The 27565-nt window shown below is 47.1% G+C and overlaps 1 protein-coding gene across 1 annotated transcript; it reads right to left on the bottom strand.

Annotated features, from left to right (window-relative positions):
- Nucleotides 1–648: 648 nt before the first annotated feature.
- Nucleotides 649–25569, bottom strand: TRIM45 (tripartite motif containing 45). The gene is made up of 6 exons (XM_075854737.1): nt 25003–25569; nt 5888–6624; nt 5673–5799; nt 1389–1503; nt 1175–1301; nt 649–1088 (listed from the first exon to the last, which is right to left on the bottom strand). Exons 1-6 carry the CDS (start codon nt 25395–25397, stop codon nt 943–945), a joined length of 1647 nt encoding a protein of 548 aa, XP_075710852.1. The 5' UTR covers nt 25398–25569; the 3' UTR covers nt 649–942.
- Nucleotides 25570–27565: the final 1996 nt, after the last annotated feature.

The raw sequence follows: 27565 nt of genomic DNA, 5'->3' as shown, positions 1-27565 counted from the left end.
TCATATTTGGTGGAGATTGGAGATCAGTCGTGTCTGGAAGGTTCTTGTATTATCACTGGAGCCCCGGCACAAGGAGTGAACGTGCTGTGATGAGACCGGCGCGCGGAAGGGCCACAGCGGCGTGGGAGGCTCCGTCACAGATGCGCCCCAAGATACTGCGCTATAGTTACTGGTAAAATGCTTCCGGTATTTTCATTCTGCTCCTGACCAGGTCCTTACCCTGAGTGGACGACACGCTACTCCAACCATCCCATCTACACCGTCGGTTTCCAACAGGACAATAACCCAAAACGAAGAAATACCTGACCAAGGAGAAGGACAGAGGTGGAATAAGCTGCCGACCTCCAGTCTCCAGATCAGACCTGCGGAAGAGCAGCCAAGAACGGCTCCAGATATATGGGAATCCCAGTGGCTCCTCATCATGTTGGATGAGCGGATGATAGGAGTGCTGAAGACCACGACTATAGTTACTGAGCCACGATGGCGGAGCCTCGGAGATCTGATCGTCACTCTGAAGATTTGTGTGGAAGCAGCTTGTGGGTCTTCTCTCCGTGACAATTCTACCGCCGCCGCCGTTGTGTGTCAGGCTCCGCACCCTCAGTCATGTGACCATCCGGTGTAGAGAACATCCGGGGGGAAGCATTGGGGTATAAATAATAAGACATTTTTATTAATCCCCATCATATAATTTCCAGCCTGGATCAGCACAGGTCTCCGGCTGGGGGTCCTCGGGGGCACATTGTGTGGAGACCCTGAGGATTTATTCTAATGCTGAATATTGCACAAAATATAAGGCACTTTTTTGGCAGGTGATAAGATATGAATTGTCCTGTTTCCATCGGTCATGCACAATCCAGGGTTGGCAATGAGTCGGAGCCGGCTATTAGCCCAGAACACGGCTGGCCGAGGATGTAAGAAGTTCTTCTCCTAAGATCCCCCAAGTCATAAAGCGAAAGTCCTGAGGAGATTGTGGGGGGCTGAGTCCTTCACACCGGCGCAGTCCGATATCTCTGCGGTGGATCCACAACATGACCAGTGGGACTGGCCGGGATGACCTTTGTGACCATGTCCGCAACCCTGGAAACTACCTGGAAGGGTTGACAAAAGGCATAAGGACTTCTGAGTATAAGGAAACATTTATGGAGTGGGGGGGGGGTCCTTTAAGGGCACGTACCTGGCATTGTCCCTCCACAGCCGCAGCGGGCATCCTTCTGGCCACCGCTGGAACAGAATGTGCAGCAGTGATAGATCCCACAATGCCGGCGCGATGTTCCCCTCACTGTCACAGTAAAAGGGGAGCCCTGGAGAAAACAACTTACATGTCAGGACTATGACTCCAACATCTGCAGTAGAGCACCTGCTGGATGTGTGCGGCCGCTCTCTCTTACCCGGATATGACGCCCTTTTATACACACGCTGATGGAAAGCTGACCCGGCTCTGTTGGGGTGTAGGAGATGTGGTACGTTCCGTCCTGGTTATCCTGAATGGCGGCCTGCAGAGATCTGTACGATATATAAAAAGACATCGGGCATTTCTCTCCTCATCTGGGGGATGGGGTGGCATTTTATGTAATAAATAAGGACCAACACAAAGAACTTGAGGCTCCGAAGTGTAATAACTGGAGATTATCTGCAGCCGTCCGATTCTTCATCTAAACCAACCAACAATCAGAATCCATCATCTAAACCAACCAACAATAAGAATCCTTCATCTACACCGACCAACAATCAGAATCCATCATCTACACCAACCAACAATCAGAGTCCATCATCTAAACCGACAAATCAGAATCCATCATCTAAACACCAACAATCAGAATCCTTCATCTAAACCAACCGACAATCAGAATCCATCATCTAAACCGACCAACAATCAGAATCCATCATCTAAACCGACCAACAATCAGAATCCTTCATCTAAACCGACCAACAATCAGAATCCATCATCTAAACCGACCAACAATCAGAATCCATCATCTAAACCGACCAACAATCAGAATCCATCATCTAAACCGACCAACAATCAGAATCCATCATCTAAACCGACCAACAATCAGAATCCATCATCTAAACCGACCAACAATCAGAATCCATCATCTAAACCGACCAACAATCAGAATCCATCATCTAAACCGACCAACAATCAGAATCCATCATCTAAACCGACCAATCAGAATCCATCATCTAAACCAACCAACAATCAGAATCCATCATCTAAACCAACCAACAATCAGAATCCATCATCTAAAACGACCAACAATCAGAATCCATCATCTAAACCGACCGACAATCAGAATCCTTCATCTAAACCGACCAACAATCAGAATCCATCATCTAAACCGACCGACAATCAGAATCCTTAATCTAAACCGACCGACAATCAGAATCCATCATCTAAACCGACCGACAATCAGAATCCATCATCTAAACCGACCGACAATCAGAATCCATCATCTAAACCGACCGACAATCAGAATCCATCATCTAAACCGACCGACAATCAGAATCCATCATCTAAACCGACCGACAATCAGAATCCATCATCTAAACCGACCGACAATCAGAATCCATCATCTAAACCGACCAACAATCAGAATCCATCATCTAAACCGACCGACAGTCAGAATCCATCATCTAAACCGACCAATCAGAATCCATCATCTAAACCAACCAACAATCAGAATCCATCATCTAAAACGACCAACAATCAGAATCCATCATCTAAACCGACCGACAATCAGAATCCTTCATCTAAACCGACCAACAATCAGAATCCATCATCTAAACCGACCAACAATCAGAATCCATCATCTAAACCGACCAACAATCAGAATCCATCATCTAAACCGACCAACAATCAGAATCCATCATCTAAACCGACCAACAATCAGAATCTATCATCTAAACCGACCAACAATCAGAATCCATCATCTAAACCGACCAATCAGAATCCATCATCTAAACCAACCAACAATCAGAATCCATCATCTAAAACAACCAACAATCAGAATCCATCATCTAAACCGACCAACAATCAGAATCCATCATCTAAACCGACCGACAATCAGAATCCTTCATCTAAACCGACCGACAATCAGAATCCATCATCTAAACCGACCGACAATCAGAATCCTTAATCTAAACCGACCGACAATCAGAATCCATCATCTAAACCGACCAATCAGAATCCATCATCTAAACCAACCAACAATCAGAATCCATCATCTAAACCGACCAATCAGAATCCATCATCTAAACCGACCAACAATCAGAATCCATCATCTAAACCGACCAATCAGAATCCATCATCTAAACCAACCAACAATCAGAATCCATCATCTAAACCAACCGACAATCAGAATCCATCATCTAAACCGACCGACAATCAGAATCCATCATCTAAACCGACCAACAATCAGAATCCATCATCTAAACCGACCAATCAGAATCCATCATCTAAACCAACCAACAATCAGAATCCATCATCTAAAACGACCAACAATCAGAATCCATCATCTAAACCGACCGACAATCAGAATCCTTCATCTAAACCGACCAACAATCAGAATCCATCATCTAAACCGACCAACAATCAGAATCCATCATCTAAACCGACCAACAATCAGAATCCATCATCTAAACCGACCAACAATCAGAATCCATCATCTAAACCGACCAACAATCAGAATCTATCATCTAAACCGACCAACAATCAGAATCCATCATCTAAACCGACCAATCAGAATCCATCATCTAAACCAACCAACAATCAGAATCCATCATCTAAAACAACCAACAATCAGAATCCATCATCTAAACCGACCAACAATCAGAATCCATCATCTAAACCGACCGACAATCAGAATCCTTCATCTAAACCGACCGACAATCAGAATCCATCATCTAAACCGACTGACAATCAGAATCCTTAATCTAAACCGACCGACAATCAGAATCCATCATCTAAACCGACCAATCAGAATCCATCATCTAAACCAACCAACAATCAGAATCCATCATCTAAACCGACCAATCAGAATCCATCATCTAAACCGACCAACAATCAGAATCCATCATCTAAACCGACCAATCAGAATCCATCATCTAAACCAACCAACAATCAGAATCCATCATCTAAACCGACCGACAATCAGAATCCATCATCTAAACCGACCGACAATCAGAATCCATCATCTAAACCGACCGACAATCAGAATCCATCATCTAAACCGACCGACAATCAGAATCCTTCATCTAAACCGACCGACAATCAGAATCCTTCATCTAAACCGACCGACAATCAGAATCCTTCATCTAGACCGACCGACAATCAGAATCCATCATCTAAACCGACCGACAATCAGAATCCTTCATCTAAACCAACCAACAATCAGAATCCATCATCTAAACCAACCGACAATCAGAATCCATCATCTAAACCGACCAACGATTAGAATCCATCATCTAAACCGACCAATCAGAATCCTTCATCTAAACCAACCAGCAATCGGAATCCATCATCTAAACCAACCAACAATCAGAATCCTTCACCTAAACCGACCAACAATCAGAATCCATCATCTAAACCGACCAACAATCAGAATCCATCATCTAAACCGACCAACAATCAGAATCCATCATCTAAACCGACCGACAATCAGAATCCATCATCTAAACCGACCGACAATCAGAATCCTTCATCTAAACCGACCGACAATCAGAATCCATCATCTAAACCGACCAACAATCAGAATCCATCATCTAAACCGACCAACAATCAGAATCCATCATCTAAACCGACCGACAATCAGAATCCATCATCTAAACCGACCGACAATCAGAATCCTTCATCTAAACCAATGATGAACATTCAATCAGCAACCATAAGAGACAGATCTGAACTTGAAGAATGAGTCAACTTTACTTCTGGTAAAGATAAAACTGACTATGGATAGTGAGGGATCCTCTGCTATAGACCTGACCTCAACACCAATCTGCAGTGACCATTTATTATGAAGATACACAAGGTACGAACATCAGTGAAGAATGATAGAAAACTGCTGTGTGTCCATCAACTATTCTGAAGGTCGTGATCTGTATTTATTCTGGAGAGCAATGAGGAACCCACCACCCAGGCATCTATTCTGGCTGAGCGAAGAACCCACCACCCAGGCATCTATTCTAGAGAGATAATAACCCACTACCCATAAATCTATTCTGGCTGGTAGAGGAACCCAAAACCCATGAATCTATTCTGGAGAGGAGACCCAACCCACAACCGAGGTATCTATTCTGGAGAGAAGAAACATAATCCACCACCCATGCATCTATTCTGGAGAGAGAAGACCCCACCACCCATGCATCTACTCTAGAGAAAGAAGAACCCACCACCCATGCATCTACTCTAGAGAAAGGAGAACCCACCACCCATGCATCTACTCTAGAGAAAGGAGAACCCACCACCCATGCATCTACTCTAGAGAAAGAAGACCCCACCACCCATGCATCTACTCTGGAGATAACTGTCATTGCTGGTTAGTAAACGTTATCATCAAACAGTAGGTCAATGACCTTTGTAGACAATAGTTCTAGAATTCATGCAGCAAGTTTTTGGCTAGAGAAGAGGCTATATGACGATGTGCTGAATGTACCAACCAATGATGGAGACCGACCTGCCTGATTCTTTATGCAGAATGATGACTCTGGGGGGTGCCCCTTTATGTTCCAGCTGATCTCCGGATTTAGCGTTACAGGTGAGGGTGAAGCTGCAGAGTTTTCCGGGATGCACAGACTGGAGACCTGGAGAACACAGGAAATATGGAAACGTCATAAAGGTCATTCTATGTCTAGATCAGACTGTTAATAAGGAAGTGTATAAAGAGATCACCTTGTCCTCTGACTTGGCACCTCTCAGGATCAACACCACCACTTTGCACCATGCCATAGATCTGATACCCTCGGCATAGTCCTGCCTCCTCCCTGGGGTTGAAAACAATTCTGCCGGCTTCTGCTTGTCCCATTTGGCTTTGATCTCCTTGGTTTAGCTCCTTCAAACGACTAATTACCAAGGCCTTGGCTCGAACAATATGAAGGTCTGGTCCGCGGTCTAGAAGTCCTCCAATGAACGCGGTGGCGGTACGTAGGTCGGTCAGCTGCTGATTTATCCGTGCTCTTTGTAGGCTCAAGGCTTGGTCTTTACGATGCACTTCCTCCTCTATGTCCTTGAGTAGTCGGACCTTGTGCTCCTGAATTGCACGTATATAACCCTCCGTGAAGGCCTCAACCTCCTTCCGCAGCAGGTCCGCACTCCTCTTTAAATCTTCTCCTGCTTCTTGTACAGTATGCAGTGCCGCTCCCAGGTCCTCCAGCTTAGGTTCAGACTTTGTTAAGACTCCTTGTAACTGCGCTCGATGCCCCCCTGCAACTTCCATGACTGGACGAATCTCGTGTCCCAAGTGCTTGACCAGGGCACAGTCCCGACAGAATGGAAGACCACAGGACTCACAGAACAGACACAATTCCTCTAGAGGATGGAGGGTGCAGACTGGTGCCGGGGACAGCGAGGAGCCTGGGGGAAGGTCCCGCAGGGGCAGCAGAGAATGACCGGCTGTCCGCTTCTGCCGCCTGCACAAGAAAAAGAGAATGGAAAGATCTATTAGTTTGATGCTCATTTTACCCCCAGAATCTCATAAGTAGCGCTACAGCAGGGGTCAGCACCTTGTGGCACCGGTGCGGGACGGGGGGCCATGGTGCGCAGGCACAATTCCCTCTCCTGGTGTTCAGCGACTGGTGTGCTTAACAATTATGAACACAGAGAGAGAGAGCGGCGCTTCATTATGCACTTGGCGGCGCTGATCACCAGGAGAGAGAGCGGCGCTTCATTATGCACTTGGCGGCGCTGATCACCAGGAGAGAGAGCGGCGCTTCATTATGCACTTGGCGGCGCTTCATTGTGTTTGTCGCTGCTGAACACTTGGCAAACACACAATGCAGCACCGCTCTCTCCTGGTGATCAGCGTCGGAAGGACTGAGGTTAGTAACCACTCTGTAAAAAAAAAGATAGCAAAAGTTGGCAGCTTTCTCTTCTATGTGAACCCCTCCAAGCCGGTGTTCAGTCACCTTGTATGCAAGGGTCACAATGAAATGGCATTTTTTTTCTTATCGGCACGCCATACAAAATACAGTGTCAGTAACAGGGGGCGGAGCTGTGACAACCTCTCACACATGATATACAGGCTGGTTGTCAGTAGTAATAGATGAATAGCTGTTACTGTATATAAGATGTGTGGATCTCATGTCTGATCACAGTGTAATTATATTATATATCAGTGATGTCAGTAACAGGGGGCGGGGCTGTGACAACCTCTCACACATGATATACAGGCTGGTTGTCAGTAGTAATAGATGAATAGCTGTTACTGTATATAAGATGTGTGGATCTCATGTCTGATCACAATGTAATTATATTATATATCAGTGATGTCAGTAACAGGGGGCGGAGCTGTGACAACCTCTCACACATGATATACAGGCTGGTTGTCAGTAGTAATAGAAGAATAGCTGTTACTGTATATAAGATGTGTGGATCTCATGTCTGATCACAGTGTAATTATATTATATATCAGTGATGTCAGTAACAGGGGGCGGGGCTGTGACAACCTCTCACACATGATATACAGGCTGGTTGTCAGTAGTGATAGATGAATAGCTGTTACTGTATATAAGATGTGTGGATCTCATGTCTGATCACATGTAATTATATTATATATCAGTGATGTCAGTAACGGGGCGGGGCTGTGACAACCTCTCACACATGATATATAGGCAGGTTGTCAGTAGTAATAGATGAATAGCTGTGACTGTATATAAGATGTGTGGATCTCATGTCTGATCACAATGTAATTATATTATATATCAGTGATGTCAGTAACAGGGGGCGGAGCTGTGACAACCTCTCACACATGATATACAGGCTGGTTGTCAGTAGTAATAGATGAATAGCTGTCACTGTATATAAGATGTGTGGATCTCATGTCTGATCACAGTGTAATTATATTATATATCAGTGATGTCAGTAACAGGGGGCGGGGCTGTGACAACCTCTCACACATGATATACAGGCTGGTTGTCAGTAGTAATAGATGAATAGCTGTTACTGTATATAAGATGTGTGGATCTCATGTCTGATCACAGTGTAATTATATTATATATCAGTGATGTCAGTAACAGGGGGCGGGGCTGTGACAACCTCTCACACATGATATACAGGCTGGTTGTCAGTAGTTATAGATGAATAGCTGCTACTGTATATAAGATGTGTGGATCTCATGTCTGATCACATGTAATTATATTATATATCAGTGATGTCAGTAACAGGGGGCGGGGCTGTGACAACCTCTCACACATGATATACAGGCTGGTTGTCAGTAATAATAGATGAATAGCTGTTACTGTATATAAGATGTGTGGATCTCATGTCTGATCACAGTGTAATTATATTATATATCAGTGATGTCAGTAACAGGGGGCGGAGCTGTGACAACCTCTCACACATGATATACAGGCTGGTTGTCAGTAGTAATAGATGAATAGCTGTTACTGTATATAAGATGTGTGGATCTCATGTCTGATCACAGTGTAATTATATTATATATCAGTGATGTCAGTAACCGGGGGCGGGGCTGTGACAACCTCTCACACATGATATACAGGCTGGTTGTCAGTAGTAATAGATGAATAGCTGTTACTGTATATAAGATGTGTGGATCTCATGTCTGATCACAGTGTCATTATATTATATATCAGTGATGTCAGTAACAGGGGGCGGAGCTGTGACAACCTCTCACACATGATATACAGGCTGGTTGTCAGTAGTAATAGATGAATAGCTGTTACTGTATATAAGATGTGTGGATCTCATGTATGATCACAGTGTAATTATATTATATATCAGTGATGTCAGTAACAGGGGGCGGAGCTGTGACAACCTCTCACACATGATATACGGGCTGGTTGTCAGTAGTAATAGATGAATAGCTGTTACTGTATATAAGATGTGTGGATCTCATGTCTGATCACATGTAATTATATTATATATCAGTGATGTCAGTAACAGGGGGCGGGGCTGTGACAACCTCTCACACATGATATACAGGCTGGTTGTCAGTAGTAATAGATGAATAGCTGTTACTGTATATAAGATGTGTGGATCTCATGTCTGATCACAGTGTAATTATATTACATATCAGTGATGTCAGTAACAGGGGGCGGGGCTGTGACAACCTCTCACACATGATATACAGGCTGGTTGTCAGTAGTAATAGATGAATAGCTGTTACTGTATATAAGATGTGTGGATCTCATGTCTGATCACAGTGTAATTATATTATATATCAGTGATGTCAGTAACAGGGGGCGGGGCTGTGACAACCTCACACATGATATACAGTCTGGTAGTCAGTAGTAATAGATGAATAGCTGTTACTGTATATAAGATGTGTGGATCTCATGTCTGATCACAGTGTAATTATATTATATATCAGTGATGTCAGTAACAGGGGGCGGGGCTGTGACAACCTCTCACACATGATATACAGGCTGGTTGTCAGTAGTAATAGATGAATAGCTGTTACTGTATATAAGATGTGTGGATCTCATGTCTGATCACAGTGTAATTATATTATATATCAGTGATGTCAGTAACAGGGGGCGGGGCTGTGACAACCTCACACATGATATACAGTCTGGTAGTCAGTAGTAATAGATGAATAGCTGCTACTGTATATAAGATGTGTGGATCTCATGTCTGATCACAATGTAACTATATTATATATCAGTGATGTCAGTAACAGGGGGCGGGGCTGTGACAACCTCTCACACATGATATACAGGCTGGTTGTCAGTAGTAATAGATGAATAGCTGTTACTGTATATAAGATGTGTGGATCTCATGTCTGATCACAGTGTAATTATATTATATATCAGTGATGTCAGTAACAGGGGGTGGGGCTGTGACAACCTCTCACACATGATATACAGGCTGGTTGTCAGTAGTAATAGATGAATAGCTGTTACTGTATATAAGATGTGTGGATCTCATGTCTGATCACAGTGTAATTATATTATATATCAGTGATGTCAGTAACAGGGGGCGGGGCTGTGACAACCTCTCACACATGATATACAGGCTGGTTGTCAGTAGTAATAGATGAATAGCTGTGACTGTATATAAGATGTGTGGATCTCATGTCTGATCACATGTAATTATATTATATATCAGTGATGTCAGTAACAGGGGGCGGGGCGGTGACAACCTCTCACACATGATATACAGGCTGGTTGTCAGTAGTAATAGATGAATAGCTGTTACTGTATATAAGATGTGTGGATCTCATGTCTGATCACAGTGTCATTATATTATATATCAGTGATGTCAGTAACAGGGGGTGGGGCTGTGACAACCTCTCACACATGATATACAGGCTGGTTGTCAGTAGTAATAGATGAATAGCTGTTACTGTATATAAGATGTGTGGATCTCATGTCTGATCACAGTGTAATTATATTATATATCAGTGATGTCAGTAACAGGGGGCGGGGCTGTGACAACCTCTCACACATGATATACAGGCTGGTTGTCAGTAGTAATAGATGAATAGCTGTGACTGTATATAAGATGTGTGGATCTCATGTCTGATCACATGTAATTATATTATATATCAGTGATGTCAGTAACAGGGGGCGGGGCTGTGACAACCTCTCACACATGATATACAGGCTGGTTGTCAGTAGTAATAGATGAATAGCTGTTACTGTATATAAGATGTGTGGATCTCATGTCTGATCACAGTGTCATTATATTATATATCAGTGATGTCAGTAACAGGGGGCGGAGCTGTGACAACCTCTCACACATGATATACAGGCTGGTTGTCAGTAGTAATAGATGAATAGCTGTGACTGTATATAAGATGTGTGGATCTCATGTCTGATCACATGTAATTATATAATATATCAGTGATGTCAGTAACAGGGGGCGGGGCTGTGACAACCTCTCACACATGATATACGGGCTGGTTGTCAGTAGTAATAGATGAATAGCTGTGACTGTATATAAGATGTGTGGATCTCATGTCTGATCACAGTGTAATTATATTATATATCAGTGATGTCAGTAACAGGGGGCGGGGCTGTGACAACCTCTCACACATGATATACAGGCTGGTTGTCAGTAGTAATAGATGAACAGCTGTGACTGTATATAAGATGTGTGGATCTCATGTCTGATCACATGTAATTATATTATATATCAGTGATGTCAGTAACAGGGGGCGGAGCTGTGACAACCTCTCACACATGATATACAGGCTGGTTGTCAGTAGTAATAGATGAATAGCTGTCACTGTATATAAGATGTGTGGATCTCATGTCTGATCACATGTAATTATATTATATATCAGTGATGTCAGTAACAGGGGGCGGGGCTGTGACAACCTCTCACACATGATATACAGGCTGGTTGTCAGTAGTAATAGATGAATAGCTGTCACTGTATATAAGATGTGTGGATCTCATGTCTGATCACAGTGTAATTATATTAGATATCAGTGATGTCAGTAACAGGGGGCGGGGCTGTGACAACCTCTCACACATGATATACAGGCTGGTTGTCAGTAGTAATAGATGAATAGCTGTGACTGTATATAAGATGTGTGGATCTCATGTCTGATCACAATGTAATTATATTATATATCAGTGATGTCAGTAACAGGGGGCGGAGCTGTGACAACCTCTCACACATGATATACAGGCTGGTTGTCAGTAGTAATAGATGAATAGCTGTCACTGTATATAAGATGTGTGGATCTCATGTCTGATCACAAGTAATTATATTATATATCAGTGATGTCAGTACAGGGGGCGGGGCTGTGACAACCTCTCACACATGATATACAGGATGGTTGTCAGTAGTAATAGATGAATAGCTGTTACTGTATATAAGATGTGTGGATCTCATGTCTGATCACATGTAATTATATTATATATCAGGGATGTCAGTAACAGGGGGCGGGGCTGTGACAACCTCTCACACATGATATACAGGCAGGTTGTCAGTAGTAATAGATGAATAGCTGTTACTGTATATAAGATGTGTGGATCTCATGTCTGATCACAATGTAATTATATTATATATCAGTGATGTCAGTAACAGGAGGCGGGGCTGTGACAACCTCTCACACATGATATACAGGCTGGTTGTCAGTAGTAATAGATGAATAGCTGTTACTGTATATAAGATGTGTGGATCTCATGTCTGATCACAATGTAATTATATTATATATCAGTGATGTCAGTAACAGGAGGCGGGGCTGTGACAACCTCTCACACATGGTATACAGGCTGGTTGTCAGTAGTAATAGATGAATAGCTGTTACTGTATATAAGATGTGTGGATCTCATGTCTGATCACATGTAATTATATATCAGTGATGTCAGTAACAGGGGGCGGGGCTGTGACAACCTCTCACACATGATATACAGGCTGGTTGTCAGTAGTAATAGATGAATAGCTGTTACTGTATATAGGATGTGTGGATCTCATGTCTGATCACAATGTAATTATATTATATATCAGTGATGTCAGTAACAGGGGGCGGGGCTGTGACAACCCCTCACACATGATATACAGGCTGGTTGTCAGTAGTAATAGATGAATAGCTGTGACTGTATATAAGATGTGTGGATCTCATGTCTGATCACATGTAATTATATTATATATCAGTGATGTCAGTAACAGGGGGCGGGGCTGTGACAACCTCTCACACATGATATACAGGCTGGTTGTCAGTAGTAATAGATGAATAGCTGTGACTGTATATAAGATGTGTGGATCTCATGTCTGATCACAATGTAATTATATTATATATCAGTGATGTCAGTACCAGGAGGCGGGGCTGTGACAACCTCTCACACATGATATACAGGCTGGTTGTCAGTAGTAATAGATGAATAGCTGTGACTGTATATAAGATGTGTGGATCTCATGTCTGATCACATGTAATTATATTATATATCAGTGATGTCAGTAACAGGGGGCGGGGCTGTGACAACCTCTCACACATGATATACAGGCTGGTTGTCAGTAGTAATAGATGAATAGCTGTTACTGTATATAAGATGTGCGGATCTCATGTCTGATCACAATGTAATTATATTATATATCAGTGATGTCAGTAACAGGGGGCGGGGCTGTGACAACCTCTCACACATGATATACAGGCTGGTTGTCAGTAGTAATAGATGAATAGCTGTTACTGTATATAAGATGTGTGGATCTCATGTCTGATCACAATGTAATTATATTATATATCAGTGATGTCAGTAACAGGGGGCGGGGCTGTGACAACCTCTCACACATGATATACAGGCTGGTTGTCAGTAGTAATAGATGAATAGCTGTCACTGTATATAAGATGTGTGGATCTCATGTCTGATCACATTTGAGGCGCACACTGCTAAATGGAAAAAAAGACAATGCTGTCCCGTGTAGTTGTCACTCAGCTTTCCCAGAGTCCTGAACTCTTCCCGCTCTCGGGGTATCCGGCCCCTCATCTTATATTTCTGTCTTACTGACACGTTTGACACTCAGGTATCAGGAAAAGCTGTGAGACAACCTCTGACGGGTAACGCTCTGACTGGGGACCCCGGGACGTTGCTGCAGATTTCCTGATTTTGGGTTCGGCATAAATAGTCATTTATATCTGGTGACATCATTGTAATTGTCCCCTCCCCCCATGGACTGGACTTCTGTACAGCAGCCTGTATACTTTATCTCATTGCCACAGACCGCAGCCTGCGGGGGAGGGTGACAGCGTGCCCGCAGAAGATGATGGGCCAGTAGTAGTGGCGTCGTCCTGCAGCTAGAGGGAGCTGTTCAGATAGAACAGAATCTACTGACAACTGCGAATAATATGATTAGGTAGAAAATCCTGTCACTGGCGATAACTCGGCCCGGAGCGTAATAATGACCGCGGCGTATATATATATATACCGATAATGTTCCTCCAGAACCATGAGCTCAACAAATGTCCCCCCGCCGGGTGTGACGTACAGATAAGAGACAGGAAGCAGCCGAGGAAACGGCCGGGAAAATACAGCAGAAAACTGCGCAGTATCACACAGGACAGGATTAGATACACAGCTCAGCAGACAGTATCAGACGTGATAGGATTAGATACACAGCTCAGCAGACAGTATCACACATGACAGGATTAGATACACAGCTGAGTCCGCACCATGCCCGGTGAGTGCTGGCAGTTGTCGCCAATTTAATCCCTTAGATGCCGCGGTCACGCCCCGTTCTGGAGACTGCAGGTGCGGGTACCACAGCAGGGATCGGTATCTAACAGACATTTTTGACATATCTGTGGATTTTTCATAAATCCATAAATTGGGAAAACCCCTTCAAGCCTTTCATAAAATGTTTCACAATATAAAAAAAATAAAAAATAACCAAAAGTTAAAAAAATATGTTTTTCCCATTTTTCTCAAAAAATGTGGTAAAAAAAGTAAATATAATTGTTATTGCGTGAAAGTTTAATTCATCAGAATATCCCTTTATTTAATTTGCTGCTATTTTTTGGTCACTTCCCAAAAAAATAGAATAAAAAGTTATTAAAAAGTCGCATTTTTGGGGGCGTGGCTTGGCGATGGCGGTGTGAGCATGCGTGTGCTTGGAGCTCCGGACCCGCCCCACTCTCTGCACATTACCTCGGGTCTCCCTTACCTGCTCCAATGTCGGGATGACCAAGGGGAGACACTGCAAGTCACAGTCGATCAGTCCGGGTCCCTCCTCGATGGATCGCTACCTCCGATCCGGCCGTGACGGGTCTTCACCGCGGCCCTCCTCCATTCCAGCCGTAGGCCGCAGTCGATCCCCGACGTCGCGTGGGGACTCTCTGCCCACCGGCACCGCTGCTCCAGCCGGAATCTCCAGAGGCCAGCAGGACCGCTCTTCTGCTGCTCCGTCCCCGGAGGTAGGTCCAGATGTAGGGACTGTGGCAGGGTCTGTGCCTCCGGGGAGAGCTGCCGCTCCCCTCCCCCAGCAGCATCCTCCTGAACCCGAGCAGGATCATAGCCGCCGGGCACTAAACGGCGCGGCTGATATGGCGCCACTCTCCTCCGCTGTACCCCTGCAATTCCACATAGAGGACATGACATCCCTGAGCCCGGGCACACCAGCCATATTAAGGGGCCCGCTCACCTCCTCCGCTGACCGGGGGGACCCCCACCTAATTTCATCTACTGGCCCCCCTTCCATGGAACGGACCCTGGCAGAGTTATGGGAGATGGTGAGGGCATTGCCCACGAAATCAGATCTGGACGCTTGCCTCGCCCGACTGGAAGAGAAACATGACCGGGCCATAGGGGTGGTGTCCCAGGATTTACGATCTTTAACTGCACGGGTAGACGCCCTGGAGCGCCAGAACTCTGTTCACACTACGGATATCTCGGTTCTCTCTCAGTCTATGGACAGCCAAACTACCCAAATGAGGGGCTTCTCCCTGCACCTGGACGACGTGGAGAACAGGGGGAGGCGGAATAACCTAAAGTTGGGCATTTCAGAATCTGTGCCGCCCGAGGAACTATACGAGGTTGTCACCCATATCTTTAACAAGCTCATGGACAGACCACGCGACTCGGCCATTGAAATGGACAGGGTGCATCGCTTAGCAGGCCCACGGAACAGGGAAAGTAACCGTCCGAGAGATGTCATCTGCAGGGTGCACTTCTACAAGCAAAAAGAGGACATTGCACGGCGAGCTTGGGAGCGGGGGCCGTCCCTTTCCAGGGTTAGGGGTGTCCATCTTGCCAGATGTCTATAGGCTGACCCTACATATGCGCAGGGTGATATGCCCTTTGCTGGAGGCTACCAAAGAAGCGGGCGCTTCCTATAGATGGGGTCATCCCTTCCACGTCATTCTCCGCCGACAGGGGCAATCCTTTGCCGTCCGCTCACCGGATGATTTGGAAGCAGCCTTCCGCTTCTTAGAAATCTCTCCTGTACGCCTTCCAGACTGGACAGAGCCGCCACCGTCGCTCTTACCCAGGGGGGGTCTGTATTCGGACTCTGTGCTCCTCGCGAGCAACGGGCATCCGGACAGCGCTTGGCCCGAAGAAACTGATTTGCCCGCGGCCAGAAGGCTAACGGGCCATTGTATCCATAAGGGAGTTAGTGGGGGTCTGTTTGTTTGTTAGGAGTGTCTAACCCCCCTTCCTTTTCTTCTCAGGTTTCTTCTCCGGTTTTGGCGGGAGGGACTGTTGTTAGGCCGAAGGGGAATTTAGGTGGGTCAGGGGGTTCTGTCAGTGAGGTCCAGGGAACTGACTGAGGGACCTTTTCCCCCCTCACACTGCGCCTCGGTGGGAGGTCAGGAACCTACATGCACCCGTTACAGTTAGCCGCTTGAGTCCAGGGCTCCGGACAGCTCTCTTTTTGGCATTTACTACCTCAGTCTCAATTAGTGGCGAGTTTCAGGTAGTTCACCTCTTCGCGCCGCTGTCCTTCTACGTTCAGCACTAGGTTTCCACGCTGTTGTGTCGTGTTCAGGGGGCATTTTCTCCCGGGCCCGGCATAATACGCGAAGTATTAATTAGGGGTTTTGTACCCCGCTGTTAGTGGGACGCTAGTGTCCCTCTTCTCGGCCCTCATTCCTCTCTACGGGGGTATCCATTTCTTTCCCCGCCTTTCCCCCCCCTTTTTGTTTCCCTACTGTGGCTCCATATGTCTAACATTACGGTTGTTTCCCTGAATGCACAGGGCCTGAACGTTCCAGAGAAGAGATCCTCCATCCTCCGTCTTCTATGGAAAAAGAAAGCGCATGTGGCTTTTCTCCAGGAAACTCACTTCCGGGCGGACAGAGTTCCACGGTTGACGGACTCTCACTATACAGAGGGGTATCACAGTACCTCACCGGACTCCAAGACCAAGGGGATCTCTATCTTGATCTCTCGCTCTCTTCCGTGGGAGCACGTGGAGACTCATACAGATGGAGCGGGACGGTATATCTTTGTGAAGGGTAGGTTGGCTAACACACTGATCACACTGGCCACATGCTATCTCCCTAACACTGGTCAGGTCGCCTTTTTTGAAGGCGTCTTGACGGAGTTGGATGGTTTTTTGGAAGGCACTCTCATACTAGGGGGGGGACCTGAACCTTACATTGGACCCGACTATAAACTCCTCACGCGGACACTCGTCGTTACCCAGGTCGGCACACCGCCGGGTGCGTCGGTTGCTACATGAACACCAACTGAAAGACGTGTGGCGGCTTATGCACCCGACGACTAAAGACTACACCTTCTTTTCGACCCCGCACAACATACACCAGACTAGACTACTTCTTCCTGCGCCACTCCCATCTCTCCATCCTCTCCTCAATCTCTATAGATAACATAACCTTCTCGGACCACGCCCCCATTACACTCTCTCTTTGTCTCCCTGCAGCCCACCCTCGCTCCTGGCAGTGGCGGTTAAATGACTTGCTCCTGCAGGACCCGACGGTAATTTCAGAAATACACAGGGACCTACGGGAGTATTTTGCTACGAATGTGTCTCCAGATGTAAGTCTGCTTAGTGTCTGGGAGGCACATAAGTGCGTGATCCGAGGTTCCTTCATCCGGATCGGATCTAAACTTAAAAGGGAGCGGGCGGCTCACTTGAGTGACCTGTTATCTTGCATACACCTCCTCGAGCAGTCCCACAAGGCTTCCCTGGACTGGGTGGTGGGGGTGGAGCTGGGGCATTTGCGTGTTCAGGTCCGGTCTCTTTGTCTTGCTAAGGCTAGGGCCTCCCTAGTAAAGTGTAGGCGACATTTCTACGAATTCAGTAACAAACCAGGCAGGACTCTGGCACGGGCACTGCGGAAAACCAGGTGACGAACATATGTCCCCCAGGTGCAGGCACCCGGAGCCGGGGGTGTGCACCGCTCCAAGCACATCTCGGAAGCCTTCCGGACGTACTACCACTCACTCTAAAATCTCCCACGGAACTCCCCTACCGCAGAGGGGGGAACTAGACGGGAGCAGATGGAGGCATATTTCTGCTCCTCGGGGATGAAAAGTATCCCGCAGGAAGCTCTAGCGCCTTTGGAAGAGCCGATTTCATCAGAAGAGTGGTCCTGGGCCCTGAAGGACTCCCCAGTGGGGAAGGCGCCAGGCCCGGATGGTCTCCCCATTCAGTACTATAAGGTTTGCTCAGATCTTCTCGGGCCCCATTTCCTGCAGGCCTATAACTCTCTCACAGACGGGTGCTCTCTCCCTCAGGATGCCTTGCGGGCATACATTACGGTCATACCCAAGGAAGGGAAGGACCCCACCAGCTGCCAAAATTACCGTCCCATTTACCTGCTTAATGTAGACCTCAAGCTGTTTGCAAAGATCTTGGCCCATAGACTTACCCCCCTTCTCCACAGTGTGATCCACTATGATCAGGTGGGCTTCATGCCCCTGAGGGAAGCTAGGGATAATACCACTAGGGCAATTAATCTGATTTATCACGCGACTGCCTCGTCTCTGCCCACGCTGCTGCTGTCCACGGATGCGGAGAAGGCCTTTGACAGGGTGGACTGGGACTTCATGTCGGCCACTTTGTGGCACATCGGGCTGGGTTCCCACATGATGCAATGAATCTCGAGCCTCTACTCATCTCCTTCTGCCAGGGTTAAGGTTAACGGTACCTTATCTTCTCCGCTCTCTATCTCCAATGGTACGTGGCAGGGATGTCCCCTGTCTCCCTTGATCTTTATTTTGTGCCTGGAACCCTTCCTCTGTCGGGTTCGTTTTAATCCGGATATAGCGGGTGTATCAGTGGGGGGAAGATCGCATAAAGTGGCTGCATATGCGGATGACCTTCTGTTCTTCCTCACTGCACCCAGGATCTCCTTGCCTAACCTCATGGCGGAGATGAGTAGATACTCGAAGCTGTCAAATTTTAAAATTTATTATCAGAAGTCTAAGGCTCTCAACATATCACTGCCGCAGTCCCTAGTCGAGGACTTGTCGGGGTCCTTCTCCTTTAAGTGGGCCAGAGACTCGCTTCAATACTTGGGGGTCCAGCTCTCCAGGGATCTCTCTCGCCTTTACGCAGTTAACTATCCTCCTCTCATTCAACGTGTAAAGAGCGATTTGGATTCCTGGACGAAGGGCACCTTCACGTGGTTCGGCAGATGTGCAATCCTCAAAATGAACATTCTCCCACGGATACTGTACTTCTTCCAAGCCCTACCGATCCATATTCCCCGTACTTTCTTCCGAGCTGTTGTCCTTGCTCCACCGTTTCATTTGGGTGGGGAAACCGGCCCGTATAGCCCGCTCCACGCTTTTTCGCTCTAAGAGTGAAGTCGCCCTACCGATGACGAATTTCATGGCGACTGATAAACATGCGATCGAGTTTCATCATAGCCCCGATTACCAAGTCCAGGGAAAATCCGGTGACAGAATGGACCACTGAAGAATGGAAGGATCGTCAGTGACAAGACAGGCAAGTGAACACTATGACAAGACGGCTCCTCGAGGAGTAGCAGCCCAGCAGGGAGAAAAGGCGGAGACCCTCCGGCAGCGTAATCGGTCGGCTTTGAGAATGGGACTGTTACACAGGAGAGTGCAGTTGCCTACCAAAGACAGCCCGACGTGGCAGATTGTACTTCTAGATCGATAAGTAAGAAGACTGTTGTGGTCATACGAGAATCCAGGCGGAGAATCCCTGTGTGGCTTCTCTATCCTGTTCTATGGGAGTTTTGGAAACAGTGGAGCAGCCATCTCCTCATACAGTCTCCGCCTGGATGAAGTGGTCATCTCACCAAGTGTGACGGGGGGATCCCTGTTTTTGACATAGGTGCGGATCCCATAGATATAAAACCAATGTCTAAGATGAGACTACCCCTTTAATAATGAGGTAATGATGGGGAGGGGCTGAGGCTCCTGCTGCCGCCACAGAAGGGGGCTTCACAATGACAAGCAGGGTCCATTCTCTTGTGTTGGGGTTTGACCGCTGGCAGGATACAGTGGTTGGAACATTTTGATTTGCAGAGTTCTGGAGCCTTCATGTTCTCAGCTGCCGCCGTCTTAAAGTGAATGTTCACTCAATCTACCATTTTTGTTTTTTCTTTCCACCCAAAAGATACAAAATCCTGTGCTGATTATATATAATATATCCTTAGAGCGGTGGAATTACAGAGCTCCAAACCCCCTGCATGGTCATAGTTACATGATAAAACTCTGCTGCCTGCACCCACCACTAGGGGGAGCTCTGAAGATTACTGCATACAGTGTTGTTATTATTATGGTCAATGTCAGGAGTCGGCAGTCAGCCATCATGTTATCTTCTATCTCTAGGTCTATACAGGGGCTTGGAGCCCTTAAAAAAATGGAGGTCTGACCGATATAAACATAGAATTAATCAGCGCAAAACGTTGGACCTAAAACGTTATCTTCCAATTCTGTCACTTATACCAGTAGCATCAGGTTCATGAGGAAGGACCCCGCAACCGCTAGAACTGAATGGAGCTGCCATCTGCAGAGCTCAGAAATCATGAGATGGAAGAAGTCGCGGCAGCCAGTGGTGGGGATCTCGGCTCACAGACCCCACGCAAGCAATATATGACAGTAAAACGTGGAGGTGTCCTTTAAAGGGGTTTTCCCACGAGGGACATTTATGACATATCCACTGGAAAAGTCAGATAGATACGGATGCCACCTCTGGGACCCGCACCTACCTCTACAACGGGGCCCCCTAATCCCCGTTCTATCGCTCTGTGCTCCGGCTGATACGTGTGATTTCTGACCATGAAGAAGAAATCAGCGTAGCTCGCTGGCCTGCCCTGTTTCCGTAACTCCCATAGTTGTGAATGGCCGTTACGGAAGCAGCGGAGCATGTGAGCTACGCTGATTTCTTCTTCATGGTCGGAAATCACACGCGTATGCCGGAGCACAGAGCGGTGGAACGGGGATTAGGGGGCCCCGTTCTAGAGATAGGTGGGCTCAGAGGTGGCACCCGCATCTATCTGACATTTCCTGTGGATATATCATAAGCTTCCCTAGTGGGAAAAGCCCTTTAAGGTTTTATGTGAAATGGAAATTTGCAAAAAAATAAAAAATTAAAGCAGAAATGAAAGTGAAGTGAATAGTTTAGAGCATATTGAGAAATGTGGAACGGACCGCTGCATCCGGCGGGGACATCTTTGGTTCATGGTTGTTGCACAGTTCTCCAGAGAAAAAAAACTGAAAAATAACCTCCTGGAAATACAAATACTAATAATAATTCCAGAAATGTCCGGGTCCTGAGTGTCCCGCAGAGCGCCCTGCATTCTCTGAGTAACCGTCCAGTGCAGATGGGGGGTGCTGCGGTCTGATACTGCCGAACCCATAGGGAAGACAGAGGAGGTTTATTACTGCCAATTTTTCCAATGTTTTTCCTAAATTTGTACCAAAAAAAAAAAAACACAACTAATAATTCTAGGGAAAAAAAATGCTCTAAAATCAGTATAAGGGCTCGTGAACGCGGCCGTCTTACGACTCTACAACCTCTATGGGGCCATTGCTGCACCTGCATGAGCCTCCGATTTCATACAAAGGCAGAGTTTTTAATGTCACATTTTGTACAAGGCTGGGGGGGGGGGCCATGTGTCTCTGTGTACAGCCTCTTACATTAAATATTGCTGGTCGCTGTCTGGTACTGAAATGGTTAACTCTACAGTCGTCAGATGTCGTGGCGCCACTTTAAGACTAATTTCTATGTAACATCTTGTTCCCAGTAACCAGAAGCAATTACTGATTTGCACATTTTTGTTAATTCTTTTCGTGACTCCTCATGATTGCCGCCATGTTTTCCCAGGCGCTTGGTGATGTTTGTGGAGAGATCAGAGTTCCGAAGCAATAACATTATTCTGTCATTTATATGGCAAATTCTCATTACAATCCAACACCTCTATACACCACGCTCCGATTGTGCTGTGACCAGTAAGTTATTTTGCTTCCTTTTTCCAGGATTCATTTTATGCAGATCTAGTGGCTTTCGCAGCAGCTGCCTGGTACTGAGCACTCCATATAACCTGCTGTCTACTAGTGTAATGCAAGCTCTGCTTTATTAGAGAGTGTGTAACCCACAGGGATGGTAATGCCTTCGCCGATGTTGCAGTATCTGATTAAGTTAGCAGAGGGTGGTGGCATGCTGTCCAAGAAAGGTGGAGAAGCAGGAAAGGCCTGAAGAGGAAGTGGTGCGTAATGATAATTCCATTGAGAAGGTGGGAGATTGATTCGGGCGCAGAGAAAGACCGTCTAGCATCAGGAAGAGCGATGTCTTTCTATAGTCGATGGCGAGAGGGACGGTTGTGTTCCTTAGGTGTCTGTCTGTAGGAAGGACTGAGGCGCAAGGAAAACACCGGCCTGGAGTAGAGGCAGCAACAGAGGAATGGAAGTCGGGCAGAGCTCCAAGGGAAAACAACAGGAGCGCGTTCTGGAGAACCCCATGGAAAGAGAATCAAAGCAAAGGTCCCAATAGAGATGTAAGACGGCTGAATACCGCCATCATCAGTGTGAAGTTCAGGAGGGTCACGACAGGACTAATATCATAAAAATGTCCACAGTTTCTGGATAGTCATAAGAAAGTTTCTAGACTTTTGCTTGAATTTTACTCAGCACCGCATGCCTATTATTATTATTATTATTGTTATTATATTGCTGATTCAAGTTGTTTGCAAATTCCACCGGAGAAAAAGGAAGAAAAATAGTTTTATCCATCGCTGCCTACATTATTGCTTATATCCCCCTCAACATTGAAATTACAGCACCAAGAAGGACAAGCCGTAAGGTTCTGCAAATCGAGGAAGTCACCGGTGTCGCTAAGATCTGCAAATTATGAAATTGTCAAGCACCAGCTCCAATCTGTGGCACGTGAGGGGCATAAAAATCCTCCTGTTCATTGACGTGCTGGTTATGGCCACTGAGAGGGACAGAATCCTTGACCTGAGACACCTTGTTTTATCACTCCGGCAGATTGCTGCGCACCTCGGCCGAGATATCAGGACTGTTCAACGTTGCGTGTCCCGGAGGTTGGGAGAACAACAACGACCAGGAATGAAAGCAGGAGGTGTGTGGAGGTGAATCTCTGCACCGTTGGATCATCTGATTGGAAGAATGGCGCATAGTGATCCAATCTGTACTGCAAGTGAAATTGGACGTCACATCCCAAGCCTAGGGCGGCAACCAGTGTCCACACAAACCATCATAATGTATGGTAGTTGGACCCCCCTAGCCTTCATTTTAGGTACATTAACAGCTCGGCTTTACATGGATTTGCCCATGGAACCAGTGGTACGGCCCTATCTCGAAAGTGTCCCAGAAGCCGTTTTTCAACAGGACAACGCCAGTCTGCATGTTGCTCGTGCTACTGTGAGCAGCCTGCGTCGCCTAAACGTGCTACCATGGCCTGCAGCGTCTCCGGACTTGGCTACCATCGAACACATCTGGGACGTCATTGGTCGGCAATTGCAAAGGAAGCTGTCAGCAGTCAATCCTGATGATTTATGTGCCCAAGTGCATTCAGTGTTGCAGAACATTCCTCAGACAACCATTAATAACCTCATTGATAGCATGCCAAGGCGTGGAAATGAAGGGATTTCTGTGCGTGGCGCTCATGCTCGATCACGCACAGACTTATATTTACAGTTCTTCTTTTAGTGTTTCTTCTCGTCCTGTGCTCCTCCCCTCGTCCTGTGCTCCTTCCTTCGTCCTGTGCTCCTCCTCTCGTCCTGTGCTCCTCCCTTCGTCCTGTGCTCCTCCCCTCGTCCTGTGCTCCTCCCTTCGTCCTGTGCTCCTCCCCTCATCCTGAGCTGCTCATTTTAATCTTTGCTACTTCCCTCATCCTGTGCTTCTTCACCTGCCTGTGAACCTCTCATCATCCTGTGTTCCTCGCTCATCCTGTGCTCCTCCCTTATTCTTGGCTCCTTTCCTCCTGTGCTCCCTCGCTCATCCTGTGCTTCTCCCCAAATCCTATGCTCCTCCCTTATTCTTGGCTCCTTTCCTCCCTCACTCATCCTGTGCTCCTCCCCTCATCCTGGGCACCTCTCCTCATCCTGGTCACCTCTCCTCATCCTGGTCACCTCTCCTCATCCTGGGCTTCTCCCCTCATCCTGGGCACCTCTCCTCATCCTGGGCTTCTCCCCTCATCCTGGGCACCTCTCCTCATCCTGGGCTTCTCCCCTCATCCTGGGCTCCTGCCACTGTTATCCTAGCTGCCGTTCCTTATGTGCTCTTAGGGTATGTGCACACAACCTATTTTCAGACGTAATTCAGGCGTTTTACGCCTCGAATTACACCTGGAAAGACGGCTCCAATACGTCTGCAAACATCTGCCCATTGCTTGCAATGGGTCTTATGATGTTCTGTTCAGACGAGGTGTAATTTTACGCGTCGCTGTCAAAAGTCGGCGCGTAAAATTACGCCCGCGTCAAAGAAGTGCAGGATACTTCTTGGGACGTTTTTGGAGCTGTTTTTCATTGACTCCAATAAAAAACAGCTCTAATTACGTACGTAAAAGACGCCGCGAAAAACGCAAGTACATGCAAAAACTTCTGAAATTCAGGAGCTGTTTTCGCCTGAAAACAGCTCCGTAATTTCAGACGTATTTTGCATTTGCGTGTGAACATACCCTTACGTGTATGGTGATGTGTGACAACCTGCCCCTTTCCTCATATATTTTGATTACGACATGGTCTAATGAGGATTAAGGCCAGGGTCACACACAATTTTGGGTTTAAAAAATGTAGCCCGACACAGGAGTGTACACAAAAGAAGGGAGATGCAACGAAAGGGAGATTTCGTACCTTTGCCTCATTTTGGATCCACTACTGATTTTGGCTCAAAAAGCTAATCCAAATACTGCATCAAAACTGTGTATGATTAGCGCTCACAATTTGTTCCTACATCCGTAGCCCCCCATTTTCTCACCTGTGCGCGAGACAGCAGAACTCGCATACGGTCAGTCTGCAGTCCTGACACCGCCTCTCTCCCTTACCGTCTCCGCACAGATCACATGGCATGTTGTCCCCGCCACTCCGCAACTGCTCGAGCAGCACCTCTGTCTGTGCCAGCAGGTCCGGTAATAATTCTCTGATTCCTCCCGGCGGTAGGGACACTTCGGAGTCACAAACCGGGCATAAGACACTTTGCTGTGTCGCTAGTTTCTGCCCTCTTTCCAGGGTGCTGAAGGGTTCCAGGCTTTTGAGGCAGCTCATACACAGAGTGTGGAGACAGGGCAGAACTCGGGGGTCCGAGAACATGTCATGGCACTGTGGACAGAGAGACCGGCTCATCATGTCCTCCAGAGCGCTGGTGTGCGCCATGTATTCTGACTATGACAGGAGGTAGAGGAGAAGAGACGGAAACTTCTAGATACTCCTAGATCCAGGGCAGAGTCCTAGACAGCAGTAGGATCAGAGCCATGAGCAGAGCACCGGGCACAAGGAGGGGATGATCACAAGGCCCGTCTGCTGTACTGGGCCGGTGTCCCAGAGTCTCCCAGGCCCCAGTCACTCAGTCCACCCTCCTCCTCCTCCTCTTCCAGGAATTTTAGAGAATCTGCAATGAGTGCACCCAGGCTGGTCTGGATGGGCTGCACACACTGGTCTGGACGGGGCACGGTGCAGCTGTGCAGGGCAGAATGCCTAAATCCTGTGCACATTCCCAGAATTCCAGGTCGGCCCTCCGGCTAAGTGCACTCACCCTGCCCCCACCCTGCTGCTGCAGGTCACCCAACTACACAAGTACCTGCAGATCCCCTCACACTTCTCATGAGAAAATATAAAGCTGCCATGCGCCCTGCGTACCCTGATATATATACACACACCATATATACAAATCTATATACACATACCATATATACATACCATGTACTGATCTATATACACATACCCAGGATCGGCCTTAGGATAGATGGCGCCCCGTGCAAAATTATCTTTCAGCGCCCCACCCCATCATAAAAAAATGCCCCATAAAAAAAGTATAATGCCCCCCACAGTATAATGCCCCTTTAGTGCCCCGCATACAGTATAATAATAAAAATGATAATATTTTATAATACCTTCAAGGACAAATTATTTTGTCCTCTAATTATGCCCACACAGTATATTGCCCCTGTAATACCCCTACACAGTATAATGTCCACTTAGCCCCGCTCCCCTGGCTGCCACACACAGCCCCCCTTTTAGATTGTGCCATACAGCCTTCCTACCTCCCCCTTGTAGATAGTGCCATACATACAGCCCCCCACCCCGGTTGCAGACAGTGCCATAATCCCCCCGCCCCTCCTCGTATAGTGCCATACAGCCCCCGACCTTCCCCTTGGAAAAAAATTGTACTCACCTAGGCCCCATTCCTGCAACGTACTGAGCTGCTCCACGCGGGATCCTTGCGTCGGCCGGGGTGATCCTGTCGCCTAGTACAGAGTTTCCCAACCTTTTCGGACACGAGGCAGCACTGGAAAAATGTAATTTCCTCAGGGCCCCCTACCAAAAATTGTTTAGAGGAAGACAGAAAACAGCTTAAAACAAGCACTACACTCGTAGGGTATGTTCACACAGCGTTTTTCGTAAGGCAAAAAAAATCAGCCTCAAAATTCCTTCAGGAATTGTGTGCTTTTTTTTTTTGCATTTTGTTAAGCCGTTGAAGCAAATGCAAAAGACGCAAGAAAAAAGCGCCAAACGGGCGACGCAGGAATTTACTGCCATCAGTCCCCCACTCACAGTGAAATAACCATCAACCCCCCACTCACAGTAATGACCATCAGTCCCGTACTCACAGATTCCCCCTGTAGATAGTGCCACACAGCCCCCTCGTAGGTAGTGCCACACAGCTCTCTTGTAGGTGCCACACAGCCCTCTTGTAGGTAGTGCCAAACAGCCCTCTTGTAGGTAGTGCCACACAGCCCCCTGTAGGTAGTGCCACACAGCTCCCTGTAGGTAGTGCCACACAGCCCCCTGTAGGTAGTGCCACACAGCTCCCTGTAGGTAGTGCCACACAGCCCCCTGTAGGTAGTGCCACACAGCCCCCTGTAGGTAGTGCCACACAGCTCCCTGTAGGTAGTGCCACACAGCCCCCTGTAGGTAGTGCCACACAGCCTCCTGTAGGTAGTGCCACACAGCCCCCTGTAGGTAGTGCCACAAAGCCTCCTGTAGGTAGTGCCACACAGCCTCCTGTAGGTAGTGCCACACAGCCTCCTGTAGGTAGTGCCACACAGCCTCCTGTAGGTAGTGCCACACAGCCCCCTTGTTTCCAGTGCCACACAGCCCCCTTGTAGATAGCTCCCCCCTTCCTGTAGATAGCGCCACTGCTGTAGCTCCCTAAAGGAGCGGAAATACCCGTGTGGCAGGGGATTCAGCTCCTGGAGCGCTCCGCTTGATGTCTCTGTCCACTCCACGGGAAGCCCCTGACGTCTCTGTTTATTTAGTGACACCACTGGCTTCTCCTGGAGTGGAATCCCCGGTCACAGAGTTGGTAACGCTGTGGCCGGGGA

Source organism: Rhinoderma darwinii, chromosome 2, assembly GCF_050947455.1.
Source record: "Rhinoderma darwinii isolate aRhiDar2 chromosome 2, aRhiDar2.hap1, whole genome shotgun sequence".
NCBI classification, from domain to species: Eukaryota; Metazoa; Chordata; class Amphibia; order Anura; family Rhinodermatidae; genus Rhinoderma; species Rhinoderma darwinii.
The sequence above is the reverse complement of the archived record's forward strand: the minus strand, read 5'-3'. Positions and strand labels throughout refer to the sequence as shown.